Source organism: Eleutherodactylus coqui, chromosome 11 (genome assembly GCF_035609145.1).
Source record: "Eleutherodactylus coqui strain aEleCoq1 chromosome 11, aEleCoq1.hap1, whole genome shotgun sequence".
In the NCBI taxonomy this organism is placed as follows: Eukaryota; Metazoa; Chordata; class Amphibia; order Anura; family Eleutherodactylidae; genus Eleutherodactylus; species Eleutherodactylus coqui.
Window position 1 is genome coordinate 6,223,029 of NC_089847.1, and position 20,441 is coordinate 6,243,469.

At 48.0% G+C, this 20,441-nt stretch overlaps 1 protein-coding gene across 2 annotated transcripts; it reads left to right on the forward strand.

Annotated features, from left to right (window-relative positions):
- The first annotated feature begins 10,583 nt into the window (after positions 1-10,583).
- Positions 10,584-20,427, forward strand: DOK4 (docking protein 4). 2 transcript variants are annotated; one of them, XM_066582922.1, is made up of 8 exons: positions 10,584-10,749; positions 16,001-16,108; positions 17,228-17,342; positions 18,133-18,252; positions 18,439-18,628; positions 18,748-18,883; positions 18,994-19,114; positions 20,200-20,427. In XM_066582922.1, the coding sequence occupies exons 1-8, from the start codon at positions 10,684-10,686 to the stop codon at positions 20,277-20,279; spliced, it is 936 nt and encodes a 311-aa protein (XP_066439019.1). In that variant the 5' UTR covers positions 10,584-10,683; the 3' UTR covers positions 20,280-20,427. The 2 variants fall into 2 exon arrangements, with proteins under 2 accessions (XP_066439019.1, XP_066439020.1); XM_066582923.1 differs by having other exon boundaries at positions 10,731-10,749; positions 16,001-16,080.
- The last annotated feature ends 14 nt before the right edge of the window (positions 20,428-20,441 follow it).

Below are 20,441 nucleotides of genomic sequence, written 5' to 3' on the forward strand. Positions count from 1 at the left end.
ACCAGGTGTAAATAGTGCCTCATCCATCCTGTATATATAGGTACCAGGTGTAAATAGTGCCTCATCCAAGCCTGTATATAGAGGTACCAGGTGTATATAGTGCCTCATCCACCCTGTATATAGAGGTACCAGGTGTAAATAGTGCCTCATCTATCCTGTATATAGAGGTACCAGGTGTATATAGTACCTCATCCATCCTGTATATATATAGGTACCAGGTGTATATAGTGCCTCATCCATCCTGTATATATAGGTACCAGGTGTAAATAGTGCCTCATCCATCCTGTATATATAGGTGCCAGGTGTATATAGTGCCTAATCCATCCTGTATTTTAGGGTACCAGGTGTAAATAGTGCCTCATCCATCCTGTATATATAGGGACTAGGTGTATATAGTGCCTCATCCATCCTGTTTATATAGGTACCAGGTGTAAATAGTGCCTCATCCAAGCCTGTATATAGAGGTACCAGGTGTATATAGTGCCTCATCCAAGCCTGTATATAGAGGTACCAGGTGTATATAGTGCCTCATCCACCCTGTATATAGAGGTACCAGGTGTAAATAGTGCCTCATCCACCCTGTATATATAGGTGCCAGGTGTATATAGTGCCTCATCCACCCTGTATATATAGGTGCCATGTGTATATAGTGCCTCATCCATCCTGTATATATAGATACCAGGTGTATATAGTGCCTAATCCATCCTGTATATATAGTTACCAGATGTATATAGTGCCTCATCCATCCTGTATATAGACATACCAGGTGTACATAGTGCCTCATCCATCCTGTATATATACACCCTGTTTCCCCGAAAATAAGACAGTGTCTTATATTAATTTTTGTTCCTCATCCATCAAAAAGGTTTGACTTTTTTACATGTATAGCTGCCCTGACACTATTTAAATTGACTTTAATTAACTGTTAGCAGGGCTTAATTTTGGAGTAGGGCTTATATTTCAAGCAGCCTCAAAAAGCCTGAAAAATCATTTTGCATCCTCAAAAATTCTGGAAAATCATGCTATGTCTTATTTTCAGGGAAACAGGGTAGGTACCAGGTGTAAATAGTACCTCATCCATCCTGTATATATAGGTACCAGGTGTATATAGTGCCTCATCCATCCTGTATATATAGGTGCCAGGTGTATATAGTGCCTCATCCATCCTGTATTTTAGGGTACCAGGTGTAAACAGTGCCTCATCCATCCTGTATATATAGGTACCAGGTGTATATAGACCCTCATCCATCCTGTATATATAGGCACCAGGTGTAAATAGTGCCTCATCCACCCTGTATATAGAGCTACCAGGTGTATATAGTGCCTCATCTATCCTGTATATAGAGGTACCAGGTGTATATAGTACCTCATCCATCCTGTATATAGAGGTACCAGGTGTATATAGTGCCTCATCCATCCTGTATATAGAGGTACCAGGTGTACATAGTGTCTCATCCATCCTGTATATAGAGGTACCAGGTGTACATAGTTCCTCATCCATCCTGTATATAGAGGTACCAGGTGTATTTAGTGCCTCATCCACCCTGTATATATAGGTACCAGGTGTATATATAGGTATCAGGTGTAAATAGTGCCTCATCCATCCTGTATATATAGTTACCAGGTGTAAATAGTACCTCATCCATCCTGTATATATAGGTACCAGGTGTATATAGTGCCTCATCCATCCTGTATTTTAGGGTACCAGGTGTAAATAGTACCTCATCCATCCAGTATATATAGGTACCAGGTGTATATAGTGCCTCATCCATCCTGTATATATAGGTGCCAGGTGTATATAGTGCCTCATCCATCCTGTATATATAGGTACCAGGTGTAAATAGTGCCTCATCCACCCTGTATATAGAGGTAACAGGTGTATATAGTGCCTCATCTATCCTGTATATAGAGGTACCAGGTGTATATAGTACCTCATCCATCCTGTATATATATAGGTACCAGGTGTATACAGTGCCTCATCCATAATATATACATACAGGTACCAGGTGTATATAGTGCCTCATCCATCCTGTATATATAGGTACCAGGTGTAAATAGTGCCTCATCCATTCTGTATATATAGGTGCAGGTGTATATAGTGCCTAATCCATACTGTATTTTAGGGTACCAGGTGTAAATAGTGCCTCATCCATCCTGTATAAATAGGTACCAGGTGTAAACAGTGCCTCGTCCACCCTGTATATAGAGGTACCAGGTGTATATAGTGCCTCATCCATCCTGTATATAGAGGTACCAGGTGTAAATAGTGCCTCATCCATCCCATATATATATATATATATATATATATATAGGTACCACCCTGTGAATATATAGGTGCCAGGTGTATATAGTGCCTCATCCACCCCGTATATATAGGTACCAGGTGTAAATAGTGCCTCATTCATCCTGTGTATATATAGGTACCAGGTGTATATAGTACCTCATCCATCCTGTATATATAGGTACCAGATGTAAATAGTGCCTCATACATCCTGTATATATAGGTACCAGGTGTATATAGTACCTTATCCCTCCTGTATATATAGGTACCAGGTGTATATAGTGCCCCATTATCCTGTATATACAGGTACTAGGTGTATATAGTGCCCCATTATCCTGTATATACAGGTACTAGGTGTATATAGTGCCTCATCCATCCTGTATATATAGGGTACCAGGTGTAGATAGTGCCTTATCCACCCTGTATTTTAGGGTACCTGGTGTATATAGTGCCTAATTCATCCTGTATATATAGGTACCAGGTGTATATAGTGCCTTATCCATCCTATATATATATATATATATATATATATATATATATATATATACAGATACCAGGTGTATATAGTACACCATCCATCCTGTATATATAGGTACCAGATGTAAATAGTGCCTCATCCATCCTGTATATATAGGTACCAGGTGTATATAGTGCCTCATCCATCCTGTATATAGAGGTACCAGGTGTATATAGTGCCTCATCCACCCTGTATATAGAGGTACTAGGTGGATATAGTGCCTAATCCATCCTGTATATATAGGTACCAGATGTAAATAGTACCTCATCCCTCCTGTATATATAGGTACCAGGTGTATATAGTGCTTCATTATCCTGTATATATAGGTACTAGTTGTATATAGTGCCTCATACATCCTGTATATATAGGTACCAGGTGTATATAGTGCCTCATACATCCTGTATATAGAGGTACCAGGTGTAGATAGTGCCTTATCCATCCTGTATATAGAGGTACCAGGTGTATATAGTGCCTCATCCATCCTGTATATACTCTATAGGTGTCATGTGTATATAGTGCCTCATCCATCCTGTATACTAGGGTACCAGGTTTATATAGTGCCTCATCCATCCTGTATATAGATACCAGGTGTATATAGTACCTCATCCATCCTGTATATTAGGGCACCAGGTGTACATAGTGCCTCATCCATCCTGTATATATAGGTACCAGGTGTACATAGTGCCTCATCCATCCTGTATATAGAGGTACCAGGTGTATATAGTGCCTCATCCATCCTGTATATACTCTATAGGTGTCATGTGTATATAGTGCCTCATCCATCCTGTATACTAGGGTACCAGGTTTATATAGTGCCTCATCCATCCTGTATATAGATACCAGGTGTATATAGTACCTCATCCATCCTGTATATTAGGGCACCAGGTGTACATAGTGCCTCATCCATCCTGTATATATAGGTACCAGGTGTACATAGTGTCTCGTCCATAATATATACATATATACATATAGGTACCAGGTGTATATAGTGCCTCATCCACTTTGTATATAGAGGTACCAGGTGTACATAGTGCCTCATCCATTCTGTATATAGAGGTACCAGGTGTACATAGTGCCTCATCCACCCTGTATATAGAGGTACCAGGTGTATATAGTGCCTCATCCATAATATATACATATAGGTAGCAGGTGTATATAGTGCCTCATCCATCCTGTATATATAGGTGCCAAGTGTATACAGTGCCTAATCCATCCTGTATATATAGTTACCAGGTGTAAATAGTGCCTCATCCATCCTGTATATATAGGTACCAGGTGTATATAGACCCTCATCCATCCTGTATATATAGGTACCAGGTGTATATAGTGCCTCATCCATCCTGTATATATAGGTGCCAGGTGTATATAGTGCCTCACCCATCTTGTATATATAGATACCAGGTGTATATAGTGCCTCACCCATCTTGTATATATAGGTACCAGGTGTATATAGTGCCTCATCCATCCTGTATATATAGATACCAGGTGTATATAGTGCCTCCTCCATCCTGTATATTAGGGCACCAGGTGTACATAGTGCCTCATCCATCCTGTATATATAGGTACCAGGTGTATATAGACCCTCATCCATCCTGTATATATAGGTACCAGGTGTATATAGTGCCTCATCCATCCTGTATATATATATAGATACCAGGTGTATATAGTGCATCACCGACCCTGTATATATAGGTACCAGGTGTATATAGTGCCTCATCCATCCTGTATATATAGGTACCAGGTGTACATAGTGCCTCATCCATCCTGTATATATAGGTACCAGGTGTATATAGACCCTCATCCATCCTGTATATATAGGTACCAGGTGTATATAGTGCCTCATCCATCCTGTATATATAGGTACCAGGTGTATATAGACCCTCATCCATCCTGTATATATAGGTACCAGGTGTATATAGACCCTCATCCATCCTGTATATATAGGTACCAGGTGTATATAGACCCTCATCCATCCTGTATATATAGGTACCAGGTGCATATAGTGTCTCATCCATCCTGTATATATAGGTACCAGGTGTACATAGGGTCTCATCCATCCTGTATATATAGGTACCAGGTGTACATAGTGTCTCATCCATCCTGTATATATAGGTACCAGGTGTATATAGACCCTCATCCATCCTGTATATATAGGTACCAGGTGTACATAGTGCCTCATCCATCCTGTATATAGAGGTACCAGGTGTATATAGTGCCTCATCCATCCTGTATATAGAGGTACCAGGTGTATATAGTGCCTCATTCCTCCTGTATATATTGATACCAGGTGTATATAGACCCCCATCCATCCTGTATATATAGGTACCAGGTGTATATAGTGCCTCATCCATCCTGTATATAGAGGTACCAGGTGTACATAGTGTCTCATCCATCCTGTATATAGAGGTACCAGGTGTATATAGTGCCTCATCCATCGTGTATATAGAGGTACCAGGTGTACATCGTGTCTCATCCATCCTGTATATAGAGGTACCAGGTGTATATAGTGCCTCATCCATCCTGTATATAGAGGTACCAGGTGTATATAGTGCCTCATCCATCCTGTATATAGAGGTACCAGGTGTATATAGTGCCTCATTCCTCCTGTATATATAGATACCAGGTGTATATAGACCCCCATCCATCCTGTATATATAGGTACCAGGTGTATATAGTGCCTCATCCATCCTGTATATAGAGGTACCAGGTGTATATAGTACCTCATCCATCCTGTATATATATAGGTACCAGGTGTATACAGTGCCTCATCCATAATATATACATACAGGTACCAGGTGTATATAGTGCCTCATCCATCCTGTATATATAGGTACCAGGTGTAAATAGTGCCTCATCCATTCTGTATATATAGGTGCAGGTGTATATAGTGCCTAATCCATACTGTATTTTAGGGTACCAGGTGTAAATAGTGCCTCATCCATCCTGTATAAATAGGTACCAGGTGTAAACAGTGCCTCGTCCACCCTGTATATAGAGGTACCAGGTGTATATAGTGCCTCATCCATCCTGTATATAGAGGTACCAGGTGTAAATAGTGCCTCATCCATCCCATATATATATATATATATATATATATATATATATATATATATATAGGTACCACCCTGTGAATATATAGGTGCCAGGTGTATATAGTGCCTCATCCACCCCGTATATATAGGTACCAGGTGTAAATAGTGCCTCATTCATCCTGTGTATATATAGGTACCAGGTGTATATAGTACCTCATCCATCCTGTATATATAGGTACCAGATGTAAATAGTGCCTCATACATCCTGTATATATAGGTACCAGGTGTATATAGTACCTTATCCCTCCTGTATATATAGGTACCAGGTGTATATAGTGCCCCATTATCCTGTATATACAGGTACTAGGTGTATATAGTGCCCCATCATCCTGTATATACAGGTACTAGGTGTATATAGTGCCTCATCCATCCTGTATATATAGGGTACCAGGTGTAGATAGTGCCTTATCCACCCTGTATTTTAGGGTACCTGGTGTATATAGTGCCTAATTCATCCTGTATATATAGGTACCAGGTGTATATAGTGCCTTATCCATCCTATATATATATATATATATATATATATATATATATATATATACAGATACCAGGTGTATATAGTACACCATCCATCCTGTATATATAGGTACCAGATGTAAATAGTGCCTCATCCATCCTGTATATATAGGTACCAGGTGTATATAGTGCCTCATCCATCCTGTATATAGAGGTACCAGGTGTATATAGTGCCTCATCCACCCTGTATATAGAGGTACTAGGTGGATATAGTGCCTTATCCATCCTGTATATATAGGTACCAGATGTAAATAGCACCTCATCCCTCCTGTATATATAGGTACCAGGTGTATATAGTGCTTCATTATCCTGTATATATAGGTGCTAGTTGTATATAGTGCCTCATACATCCTGTATATATAGGTACCAGGTGTATATAGTGCCTCATACATCCTGTATATAGAGGTACCAGGTGTAGATAGTGCCTTATCCATCCTGTATATAGAGGTACCAGGTGTATATAGTGCCTCATCCATCCTGTATATACTCTATAGGTGTCATGTGTATATAGTGCCTCATCCATCCTGTATACTAGGGTACCAGGTTTATATAGTGCCTCATCCATCCTGTATATAGATACCAGGTGTATATAGTACCTCATCCATCCTGTATATTAGGGCACCAGGTGTACATAGTGCCTCATCCATCCTGTATATATAGGTACCAGGTGTACATAGTGCCTCATCCATCCTGTATATAGAGGTACCAGGTGTATATAGTGCCTCATCCATCCTGTATATACTCTATAGGTGTCATGTGTATATAGTGCCTCATCCATCCTGTATACTAGGGTACCAGGTTTATATAGTGCCTCATCCATCCTGTATATAGATACCAGGTGTATATAGTACCTCATCCATCCTGTATATTAGGGCACCAGGTATACATAGTGCCTCATCCATCCTGTATATATAGGTACCAGGTGTACATAGTGTCTCGTCCATAATATATACATATATACATATAGGTACCAGGTGTATATAGTGCCTCATCCACTTTGTATATAGAGGTACCAGGTGTACATAGTGCCTCATCCATTCTGTATATAGAGGTACCAGGTGTATATAGTGCCTCATCCATAATATATACATATAGGTAGCAGGTGTATATAGTGCCTCATCCATCCTGTATATATAGGTGCCAAGTGTATACAGTGCCTAATCCATCCTGTATATATAGTTACCAGGTGTAAATAGTGCCTCATCCATCCTGTATATATAGGTACCAGGTGTATATAGACCCTCATCCATCCTGTATATATAGGTACCAGGTGTATATAGTGCCTCATCCATCCTGTATATATAGGTGCCAGGTGTATATAGTGCCTCACCCATCTTGTATATATAGATACCAGGTGTATATAGTGCCTCACCCATCTTGTATATATAGGTACCAGGTGTATATAGTGCCTCATCCATCCTGTATATATAGATACCAGGTGTATATAGTGCCTCATCCATCCTGTATATTAGGGCACCAGGTGTACATAGTGCCTCATCCATCCTGTATATATAGGTACCAGGTGTATATAGACCCTCATCCATCCTGTATATATATAGATACCAGGTGTATATAGTGCATCACCCACCCTGTAGATATAGGTACCAGGTGTATATAGTGCCTCATCCATCCTGTATATATAGGTACCAGGTGTACATAGTGCCTCATCCATCCTGTATATATAGGTACCAGGTGTATATAGACCCTCATCCATCCTGTATATATAGGTACCAGGTGTATATAGTGCCTCATCCATCCTGTATATATAGGTACCAGGTGTATATAGACCCTCATCCATCCTGTATATATAGGTACCAGGTGTATATAGACCCTCATCCATCCTGTATATATAGGTACCAGGTGCATATAGTGTCTCATCCATCCTGTATATATAGGTACCAGGTGTACATAGTGTCTCATCCATCCTGTATATATAGGTACCAGGTGTACATAGTGTATCATCCATCCTGTATATATAGGTACCAGGTGTATATAGACCCTCATCCATCCTGTATATATAGGTACCAGGTGTACATAGTGCCTCATCCATCCTGTATATAGAGGTACCAGGTGTATATAGTGCCTCATCCATCCTGTATATAGAGGTACCAGGTGTATATAGTGCCTCATTCCTCCTGTATATATAGATACCAGGTGTATATAGACCCCCATCCATCCTGTATATATAGGTACCAGGTGTATATAGTGCCTCATCCATCCTGTATATAGAGGTACCAGGTGTACATAGTGTCTCATCCATCCTGTATATAGAGGTACCAGGTGTATATAGTGCCTCATCCATCGTGTATATAGAGGTACCAGGTGTACATAGTGTCTCATCCATCCTGTATATAGAGGTACCAGGTGTATATAGTGCCTCATCCATCCTGTATATAGAGGTACCAGGTGTATATAGTGCCTCATCCATCCTGTATATAGAGGTACCAGGTGTATATAGTGCCTCATTCCTCCTGTATATATAGATACCAGGTGTATATAGACCCCCATCCATCCTGTATATATAGGTACCAGGTGTATATAGTGCCTCATCCATCCTGTATATAGAGGTACCAGGTGTACATAGTGTCTCATCCATCCTGTATATAGAGGTACCAGGTGTATATAGTGTCTCATCCATCGTGTATATAGAGGTACCAGGTGTACATAGTGTCTCATCCATCCTGTATATAGAGGTACTAGGTGGATATAGTGCCTCATCCATCCTGTATATATAGTTACCAGGTGTAAATAGTGCCTCATCCATCCTGTATATATAGGTACCAGGTGTATATAGGCCCTCATCCATCCTGCATATATAGGTACCAGGTGTATATAGTGCCTCATCCATCCTGTATATATAGGTACCAAGTGTATATAGACCCTCATCCATCCTGTATATATAGGTACCAGGTGTATATAGTGCCTCATCCATCCTGTATATATAGGTGCCAGGTGTATATAGTGCCTCACCCATCTTGTATATATAGATACCAGGTGTATATAGTGCCTCATCCATCCTGTATATATAGGTGCCAGGTGTATATAGTGCCTCACCCATCTTGTATATATAGATACCAGGTGTATATAGTGCCTCACCCATCCTGTATATATATATAGGTACCAGGTGTATATAGTGCCTCATCCATCCTGTATATATAGATACCAGGTGTATATAGTGCCTCATCCATCCTGTATATTAGGGCACCAGGTGTACATAGTGCCTCATCCATCCTGTATATATAGGTACCAGGTGTATATAGACCCCCATCCATCCTGTATATATAGGTACCAGGTGTATATAGTGCCTCACCCATCCTGTATATATAGATACCAGGTGTATATAGTGCCTCATCCATCCTGTATATATAGGTACCAGGTGTACATAGTGCCTCATCCATCCTGTATATATAGGTACAAGGTGTATATAGACCCTCATCCATCCTGTATATATAGGTACCAGGTGTACATAGTGCCTCATCCATCCTGTATATATAGGTACCAGGTGTATATAGACCCTCATCCATCCTGTATATATAGGTACCAGGTGTATATAGTGTCTCATCCATCCTGTATATATAGGTACCAGGTGTACATAGTGTCTCATCCATCCTGTATATATAGGTACCAGGTGTATATAGACCCTCATCCATCCTGTATATATAGGTACCAGGTGTACATAGTGCCTCATCCATCCTGTATATAGAGGTAACAGGTGTACATAGTGCCTCATCCATCCTGTATATAGAGGTACCAGGTGTATATAGACCCTCATCCATCCTGTATATAGAGGTACCAGGTGTATATAGACCCTCATCCATCCTGTATATAGAGGTACCAGGTGTATATAGACCCTCATCCATCCTGTATATAGAGGTACCAGGTGTATATAGACCCTCATCCATCCTGTATATAGAGGTACCAGGTGTATATAGACCCTCATCCATCCTGTATATAGAGGTACCAGGTGTATATAGTGTCTCATCCATCCTGTATATACTCTATAGGTGTCTCTCGTATATGGATGGACATCGGGGTCTCCTCTATAGGATCTTCTGTCCTCCCTCATATATATATATGACTCTGTGTGCGATCTGAGTGTTCGGTGATGGAATGTAGCATTCCGGAGGCCCCACCCATCTAGTGCAGTGGTTTGCTCCGGTCCTCCCCCGGCCCTGCATGCCGTGGGATTGTCCATTGGGTGTCGGAGGGGGAACCGGGCAGTGACAGGAGCGGAGCCGGGAGGAGGATGAGGAGAGCCGGCCCGGGGCAGCTGCGTCATGGCCTCCAACTCCACGGACATCGTCAGGCAGGGCTACGTGCGGATGAAGAGCAGGAAGCTCGGGGTGAGTACCGCCATCAGGGGCGGCAGCAGTCATCTAGCCCGCGGGAGCCCCGAGTCTGACCGCGGCACCCCAACATCGTATCATCACCCCGAACCCTGCAGGATCACCGCGGCATACAGCAGGATCACCCCGACAGCCTACATGATCCCCCCGACAGCCTGCATGTTATCCCCCCGACACCCTGCATAATCACCCGGACAGCCTAGACGATCACCCCGACAGCCTGCAGGATCACCCCGACACCCTGCACGATCCCCCGACAGCCTGCATGATCACCCCGACACCCTGCACGATCCCCCGACAGCCTGCATGATCACCCCGACACCCTGCACGATCCCCCCACAGCCTGCATGATCACCCCGACACCCTGCACGATCCCCCCGACAGCCTGCACGATCCCCCCACACCCTGCATGATCACCCCGACAGCCTACAGGATCACCCCGACACCCTGCACGATCCCCCCACACCCTGCATGATCACCCCGACACCCTGCATGGTCACCCCGACAGCCTGCAGGATCACCCCGACAGTCTACAGGATCACCCCGACACCTTGCAAGATCACCCCGACAGCCTACATGATCACCCCGACAGCCTGCAGGATCACCCAGACACCCTGCATGATCACCCCCACAGCCTACAGGATCACCCCGACACCTTACATGATCACCCCCACACCCTGCAGGATCACCCCGACACCTTGCAAGATCACCCCGACAGCCTACATGATCACCCCGACACCCTGCTAGATCACCCGACAGCCTACATGATCACCTGACACCCTGCATGATCACCCCGACAGCCTACAGGATCACCCCGACACCCTGCATGACCACCCCGACACCCTGCATGATCACCCCGACACCCTGCACGATCACCCCGACAGCCTGCTAGATCACCCCGACAGCCTACATGATCACCCCGACACACAGCAGCCTGCATGATCACCCCGACAGCCTACAGGATCACCCGACAGCCTACAGGATCACCCCGACACCCTGCATGATCACCCCGACACCCTGCATGATCACCCCGACAGCCTACAGGATCACCCCGACACACAGCACCCTGCATGATCACTGCCCCCCTTAATGATCGCAGTACCCCAACAAAGTGCTCTACATGAAGGCTGCACCCCAAGAAACCATATCCTGCATGATCCCTGCACCCCAAAACTGATCCCAACATCACTGCCAATTATTACACCCTGCAGTGCTCATTGATCCCTATTATTACATATACTATACGGTGATTATCGCTCACACAGGCGGTTTTACAGCGTTTAGCGGGCGTTTCCAACGCTGCAGCGAGCCTCCATTCATCTCAGAGCAGCGGATCAACGCGCGCTAAAACTACCGCTATATGCGCTAATCTCCGCGGCGCGTTTTATGTTCCAATACGTTATTGTGAAGGACCTGAGGTCACATGTCAACATATAGAATGAAGAATAACGTAAAGAAACAAGAACACGAGGGGGAGGGGGGGGGGGGAGGGGTCACGGCAGGGATCTATCGATATTATGGGGATTGTTAGTAGATAATGGGGCGCGTCCGACTGTATACACCCTCAGGGCCTCCAGGCTCACCCATGTGCAGCGCCCATTAAAATGAATGGGGTGCGTTAAAAACGCTTGTATGAGAGCGGCCCGATCCCGACTATATTTGCTGCGCAGTAATGTGTATAACCGCCGTCCGCCGCCGTCTGATGGATGGGATGGCATCTCTACGGGCGATACTCTGTGAATGTAATCAAAGCAGCGGGCGCCGAGAGGCGGTCAGCGCCGGACCAAGGCGGCGGCAGCGGTCTCCGGGCACCGGGTGGCGTATGGATGGCACAATACTTCTGACACTTTTTGACCGCTCTAATCCACAGTGCAGTTTTTGGGAGTCTGTAGTCAATAGGCAAATGGTTTCCCATAGTCCCCTGGGACCTCTCCTCTCTGCTGCCATCTTCTCCCGGGACTTCTCCTTCTCCTGGCCGCCATCTTCAATGCCATCTTTCCCCTGCGACCACACTTCCCCGCAACCATCTTTCCCCAGGGAACTCTGTTCCCTGCCTCCATCCTCCGCTGGGATTGCTCCTGCTCCCCGACGCCATCTTTCCCCAGGACTGCTCCTCTCCACTGCCATCTATTCCCAGGACTGCTACCTCCTTCCCCGGACCACTCCTTCCTGCCACCATCTTTTCCCAGGACCGCTCCTTCTCCCTGCTGCCATCTTTCCCCGGGAACTCTCTCCTCTGCTGCCATCCTCTCTTGAGACCGCTCCTCCTCCCCGCTGCCACCTTTTCCCGGGACTGCTCCTCTCCACTGCCATCTTCCTAGGACCGCTATCTCCTCCCCATCGCCATATTTCCCTAGGACCGCTATCTCCTCCCCATCGCCATATTTCCCTAGGACCGCTCTTCCTCCCCGCCACCATCTTTCCCTGGGACCGCTCTTCCTCCCCGCCACCATCTGTCCCTGGGACCGCTCCTTTTCTCTGTGACCATCTTTTCCCGGGACCCATCTTTTCTCCTCTCTGCTGTCATCTCTCCTTGCAACCTCATCTTCCTGCCATCTTCCCTTGGGACCGCTCCTCCTCGCTTCCATCTTCCTCTGAAACTTTTTCTCCCCGCTATCATTTTCCCTTAGGGATTTTTCTTCCTTTCTGACATCTTCCTCCGGGACTTTTTTTCCCCACCGCCATCTTTCCCCGGGACGACTCCCCCTCCAGCCGCCATCGTTCCCCTGGACTGCTCTTCCTCCCTGTAACCATCTTTTTCCGGGACCACTTCTCTCTGCTGTCATCTCTCCTTCGAACCTCCCCCTCCTGCCACCTTCCTTTGGGATCGCTCCTCCCTGTGAGCATTGTTCCCCGAGACTGCTCCTCCCCGCCGCCATCTTTCCCAGGGACAGCTTCTTTTACCCGCCACCATCTTTCCCTGGGACCACTACTTCCTCCCCGTTGCCATCTTTTCCCAGGACTGCTACCTCCTCTCCATCGCCATCTATCCCCGGGACCACTCCTCCCTGTTGCCATTCTCTCTCGGAACCTCTCCACCACCATCTTTCCCCGAGACCGCTCCTCCTCCCCACCATTCCTTGGGACCACTCCTCCTCCCTGTGCAAATCTTTCTTGGAACCCCTCCTCCTCCTCACTGCCATCTTTTTCCGAGGACCGCTCCTCCTCCCTTTGACCATCTTTTCTTGGGACAACTCCTCTCTGCTGTCATCTCTCCTTTAAACCTCCCCCCGCCACCTTCCTTTGGAACCGCTCCTCCTCCCTGCCGCCATCTTCCTCTGAGAACTTTTCTCCCTGCTATAATTATTCCCAGGGACCTCTCCTCCTTGCTGCAGTCCTCTTTCGGGACCTATCCTCCCCGCCACCATCTTTCCCTGGGACCGCTTCTCCTTCCTGCCGCCATCTTTTCCTGGGACTGCTCCTTCTCCCGCCGCCTTCTTTTTCCTCAATTTCCTGCCACCTTCCTCTTGGACTTCTTCCTGCTGCAACCTTTCTCTGGGATGTCTCCTCCCCACTGCCACGTTCCTCTGAGACTTCTCCCCGCCCCCATCTTCCTCTGGGACCTCTTTCTCCCTGCTGCCATCTTCCTCTGGGACCTCTTCTCCTTGCCGCCATCTTCCTCTGGGACCTCTTTTCCCCGCCGCCATCTTCCTCTGGGACCTCTTTTCCCCGCCGCCATCTTCCTCTGGGACCTCTTTTCCCCGCCGCCATCTTCCTCTGGGACCTCTTTTCCCCGCCGCCATCTTCCTCTGGGACCTCTTTTCCCCGCCGCCATCTTCCTCTGGGACCTCTTTTCCCCGCCGCCATCTTCCTCTGGGACCTCTTTTCCCCGCCGCCATCTTCCTCTGGGACCTCTTTTCCCCGCCGCCATCTTCCTCTGGGACCTCTTTTCCCCGCCGCCATCTTCCTCTGGGACCTCTTTTCCCCGCCGCCATCTTCCTCTGGGACCTCTTTTCCCCGCCGCCATCTTCCTCTGGGACCTCTTCTCCCAGCCGCCATCTTCCTCTGGGACCTCTTCTCCCAGCCGCCATCTTCCTCTGGGACCTCTTCCCCCTGCCGCCATCTTCCTCTGGGACCTCTTCCCCCTGCCGCCATCTTCCTCTGGGACCTCTTCCCCCTGCCGCCATCTTCCTCTGGGACCTCTTCCCCCTGCCGCCATCTTCTAATGGGACCTCTTCTCCCTGCCGCCATCTTCCTCTGGGACCTCTTCTCCCCGCCGCCATCTTCCTCTGGGACCTCTTCTCCCCGCCGCCATCTTCCTCCCGGACCCTTTTTCTCTCTGCCGCCATCTTCCAATGGGACCTCTTTCCCTGCCGCCATCTTCCTCTGGGACCTCTTCTCCTTGCCGCCATCTTCCTCTCGGACCTCTTCCCCTTGCCGCCATCTTCCTCTGGGACCTTTTCTCCCCGCCGCCATCTTCCTCCCGGACCTCTTTTCCCTGCCGACATCTTCCTCTGGGAGTTCTTCTCCCAGCCGCCATCTTCCTCTGGGAGTTCTTCCCCCTGCCGCCATCTTCCTCTGGGACCTCTTCTCCCTGCCGCCATCTTCTAATGGGACCTCTTCTCCCTGCCGCCATCTTCCTCTGGGACCTCTTCCCCCTGCCGCCATCTTCTAATGGGACCTCTTCTCCCTGCCGCCATCTTCCTCTGGGACCTGTTCTCCCCGCCGCCATCTTCCTCCCAGACCTCTTTCTCCCTGCCGCCATCTTCCAATAGGACCTCTTCTCCCCGCCGCCATCTTCCTCCCGGACCCTTTTTCTCCCTGCCGCCATCTTCCTCTGGGACCTGTTCTCCCCGCCACCATCTTCCTCCCGGACCCTTTTTCTCCCTGCCGCCATCTTCCTCTGGGACCTCTTCTCCCTGCCGCCATCTTCCTCCCGGACCCTTTTTCTCTCTGCCGCCATCTTCCTCTGGGACCTCTTCTCCCCGCTGCCATCTTCCTCTGGGACCTCTTCTCCTTGCCGCCATCTTCCTCTGGGACCTCTTCTCCTTGCCATCTTCCTCTGGGACCTCTTCTCCCCGCCGCCATCTTCCTCCCGGACCCTTTTTCTCTCTGCCGCCATCTTCCTCTGGGACCTCTTCTCCCAGCCGCCATCTTCCTCTGGGACCTCTTCTCCCCGCCGCCATCTTCCTCCCGGACCCTTTTTCTCTCTGCCGCCATCTTCCTCTGGGACCTCTTCTCCTTACGATGTAGCATCCGTATTTCCATTAAGCCAGACCTGTCTAACCTGCGATCCTTTCATCTGCAGATCTACCGCCGCTGTTGGCTGGTGCTTAGAAAATCCTCAAGTAAGGGACCTTGGAGACTGGAAAAGTATCCGGACGAGAGGTCAGTCCTCCTGCGCGTGTCCCCTAAGGTGAGGGAGAACCTTCCTGCTCAGAGCCTCTTATTTCCCCATTGACAGGACTAAATCTGCGGCAGAATTTTGCTACAGTTTTTATAGACAGAATTCATGTGGAAAACTCTGCAGTGAATTTGGCCTTCTGAAGCGGCTGAGGAGCGTCCTAAACGCTGAAGACCTCCATGTCCAGACTCCAAGACATCACTGACCCCGAAGACAAGAAGAGGCGCCTCCGATCAAAACCACATAAATAACCACAGAAGTTCTGGGATTCTGTTCTGTGGAGCGGAGAGAGAACGCCAGAACTGTTCGGTCCTCTGGACCAGCGGAGGTCTGGAGGAGGAAGAAGGAAGCCGACGCTGAAGAGACCCCCGCCTACAATGAAGCATGGCGGCGGCTCGCTGATGATCGGGGGCTGGAAACCTGCAGCGTGTGGAGGGGAAGACGGATTCCATCAAGTATCAGGAAATCCCGAGAGAAAACATGGGAGCAAGATGAAGATTGGGCGTCATTGGACCTTCCAACAGGACAACCATCCCAAGGAGACCTCACAGCCCACCAAGTACTAAAGACATGAAGGGGGGATAAATACAGGACTCAGGAAAAAATGGCATTTTGTGTGAATTTAGATAAACTGCTTGTTCTATTATTTGTGATTAGCTGGGACTCTGTTGACGACTCTGAGCCTTAGAACCTAAACTTCTGGGCCCAACGTAGCGGACCTGCTGAGTCCGAGGATGGAGGTTTAAGACTTCCCTTCCCCTCCATTCGCCCGTTGTCATCACTCAAACCCACCGCCAAACGCATTGAGTGGACGACTCATCCGCTCGTATAGATGGGCGTACGTTCAGGTTAGGGGGTGGTCGGGGGCGCAGAGTTGCTGACAGATTCCCTTTCAATTGTTTGTGTTTTTTGTTGTGTTTGCAAACAGCTGAAAGTTTGTAAATTTGGTAGATAAACCCAATTTGCAATGGAGGGGGGGGGGGGGGGGGAATTCTGCTTGCAACCATCCGTGTGTCCCTTTAGGTTACTCTTCCGATTCCCTGAAGGCCATTTGTGTCTTGGCATATAATGGGGTGAATTACTGCCGGCCGGCCGTTCTAACCGGAGCCAGCTCTGTTGCTCTTCCCGCAGGTGATGGAGATCAGTAACGTTAAATGCATCATGCGGCTTCCTAAGGAAACGAAGAGGCAAGCGGTGGCCATCATTTTCTGCGACGACCTCGCCCGCACCTTCACTTGTGATTCAGGTGAGCTGGATGCAGAGTCCGGACCGCTCGGACGGCCTAGAATGTCGCGGACGCCTTTTAGAAGCGTTTTTTGCTGTAGAAATCGCAGTGGTCAGATAGTCGCAGCCGGTCAAGAGGAAATGGGAAACCCAACAGAAACAGCGGCGTTTCTTCTGGTGGCACTTTGGGGGGGGGGGGGGGGGAGAATTTTAAAAATGGCAGAAATGTTAAAAAGATGCAACTGTGCTGTTTGGGGGGATTTAGGGTCTGCAGCGTTCACAGTGCAGGAACTATGACCTATGAACTTTGTTGTTGGGGTCAGGACAATGATTTTTTAAAGTTTCCTGTCAAGCTCTGCCACAAGCAGGACTTTGTGAGAATGTATGCATGGCAGCCCTCGGAGCCTTCAGTAGGCACCAGGCTGGCATGCTAGCCCGTTAGCACCCTCCAACCGCATTGCAGGTGGTGCTGGTTTGGCAATTCCCCTTCCCGCTGTTCAGATGTGCAGTCAGCTTTGACCGCAGTATCTAAACCGCTAACCCTGATCGCTGCAACTACTGGCAACTGTCAAGAAATAGCTGATAGCCGCCCGATACGTCGTGGACTCGGCTCCAGAGTCTGCTTCATACACACTTCACGACCGCCCGACATAGGTCTACATTAGGCGGTCGTATGGTGGTTGGCATGCGCTTTTCAGGGTCTGCTATCAAAAATGTGTGTAAAGGAAGCCTAGAAGTTGCCTTGGGCCCTTCTCCGGGGGTCCGTGTCTTCCATCTTGCGTTGTGAGGGTCTGTTATGCTTTTGTTTCTAGAGCTGGAAGCTGAGGAGTGGTTCAAGGTGTTGTCCATGGACTGTCCGGGCACACAAGTCAACGACTGTAACCTCGGAGAACCAGACCTGCTGACTCCAGGAGTGCAGAGCGAGCAGACAGGTGAGCGGGCGGCACAAGGGTCTTGGTGGGTAAGGGGGGCCCAGGTAATGTACCTGGGGGGGGGCGCAGCTGTACACCTGGACTTGTCTACGTCTAGTCTTGCTCTGTTGTAAAGGCCCCATCATCAGAGCAAACAGGAACAATAGACCCAGACTGGGGAGATAAGTGTCTTCTGCTCCTTTTCAGATCGCTTCAGTGTCTTCTTGGTGCCGACATCAAACCTGGACGTGTACGGAGAGTGCAAGATGCAAATAACTGAAGAAAATCTCTACCTCTGGGACCCCCACAATCCGCGCACCAAGCTGCTCTCCTGGCCCCTCTGCGCACTGCGAAGATATGGGAGCGACTCCTCCCGCTTCACTTTTGAGGCAGAACGGTGAGAATTTAGTCCTTTAGAGGGAAGTTGATGGGCGGCTGGACGATGCAGAATCTCCAACCATCCGGACCCCCAAGTCCTGCCCTGTCTCTCCCCTGATCATCTCTGCTGGCTTTTAGGGTGTGTGGGATCAGCGAGGGGCTCTACACCTTCCAGACCCTTCAAGGACAGCAGATCTACGAGCGGGTGCACGTGGCCGTCCTGGCTCTGGCTGAGCAGCACAAGAGTCTTTTCGAGATGGAAAAAAATTCCCGGGTGAGAATTGGATTTTCTTTGGCAACCGCCATCTACTGGAGGGCGGAGGAATGCGGATCTGGGCGGGGTCTAATTGGTTTGCAGGGTCTAATTGGTTTGTTTGAATTCAGCTACTGAACAAGGAAGTGGAGAACGTGCCTCACCCCGGCCCCAGCACCTCCATGCTGCCCCGTAGTGCATACTGGCATCATATTACCAGCGGCCAGAACAGCGCAGAGTCTTCCAGCAACAGTAAGTGATCCGCGTGTCCCCCTGTAATTCATCCCTGGTGGAGTGCAGCAAATCCATGTCACACCACTCCACATTTTCTATCCTGGGTGGAGCATAGTTAAAGGTCTGTGTTATGCAAATAAGGGAGATTGTTCCAGCTCCCTTATTTGCATATTACCCAGAGGAGCATGAATGGCCTTTTAAGTCTCCTCACTCACCTTCTAGGTGCTCTCCCTAAGGAGAAAAGATAGCGTTCCTGCCCAGGTGCGTGTTAGCGCCCGGCCGATGCATCCTCAGTCTTGGGTAGAATGGAAGCACTATCCATATTAGTGAGCTGCAGACCCCGCTATCATGTCATGGGTGGAGTAGTCCTGGTCCCCGTTAGGCCAGCTGCACACAGGAGAGCCGATTACTACATGCGGGAACCCGCAGTGACCCTGCGTACCTGCATCTGTATTGCGGATGACCGCGGCCGCTCACCATCAGTCATGTGCAATACAAATTTTTAAAAAGAAAATATTTGTATTTCCCGCGCCGTCGCCAAGCGCTGCCCAGCGCAATGTCAGTCGCGAACGGGCTGAGGATCGGACAGCCTTCACTGACTTCAATGGAGGCCGTCCTCGGCAAAATAGAGCATGCTGCAAATTTTCTTCCGCTCTCGGAATCTGTGATTAGTTTCCACAAGTGTGAAGGAAAAAGCGAAAGTACGTGCCATTCACTGCGGGCCATTCACTGCGGGCCATTCACTGCGAATATAGACTGCAGATTCCACAATAGGAATCCGGTTGTAGGCTGGATTCACACGGGCATGCGCAATATGGGGCGAGATGCCTTGCATCACTTCTGTGAAATTGCGATCTTCAGGCGCACGTTATGCGAGGTCTTGAAAAGCCCCATTGTAAACCATGAGCGAGGCGTTCCCAGGGAACCCCAAAAGATACAAACATGTGAACGTAGCAGATCCTAATCCATCCTGGGTGGAGCAGTCAGTCCAGATCGGTCCTTGGGTTCCAGGATGATCTCCACCCTAACCACATCAGGGGGTGAAGCCCACCACCCTGCCTTACCCCAGGGGTCCGCCCTCATGTTACCTCTTTGTTTTCCAGAACCTCACAGTGGAAGAGATTCAGATCCGATCACACGGAGGACATTTCCTCGGAAACTGCCCACGTCAGCCTCACAGTGACCACATCTGCCTCATTCTGAACAGACAAGACTCCAGGACTACGGCCGCAGTGGATGGCGCCCTGTCAGGGACCGGCCTCCGCAGCGCTGAGTTCATCGGGGGAGGGGGGGATTCTGGAGAAAGTCAATTTTGCACTATAAAAGAAAAGATCCCAGTTGTGTT

Excerpts from the sequence above, each read along its gene's own strand:
- DOK4 (XM_066582922.1), top strand. The coding sequence starts at position 10,684 with ATGGCCTCCAACTCCACGGACATCGTCAGGCAGGGCTACGTGCGGATG. Across the intron at positions 10,750-16,000 it reads TGAAGAGCAGGAAGCTCGGG|ATCTACCGCCGCTGTTGGCT; the intron begins GTGAGTACCGCC and ends TTTCATCTGCAG. Across the intron at positions 18,629-18,747 it reads TTCACTTTTGAGGCAGAACG|GGTGTGTGGGATCAGCGAGG; the intron begins GTGAGAATTTAG and ends GCTGGCTTTTAG.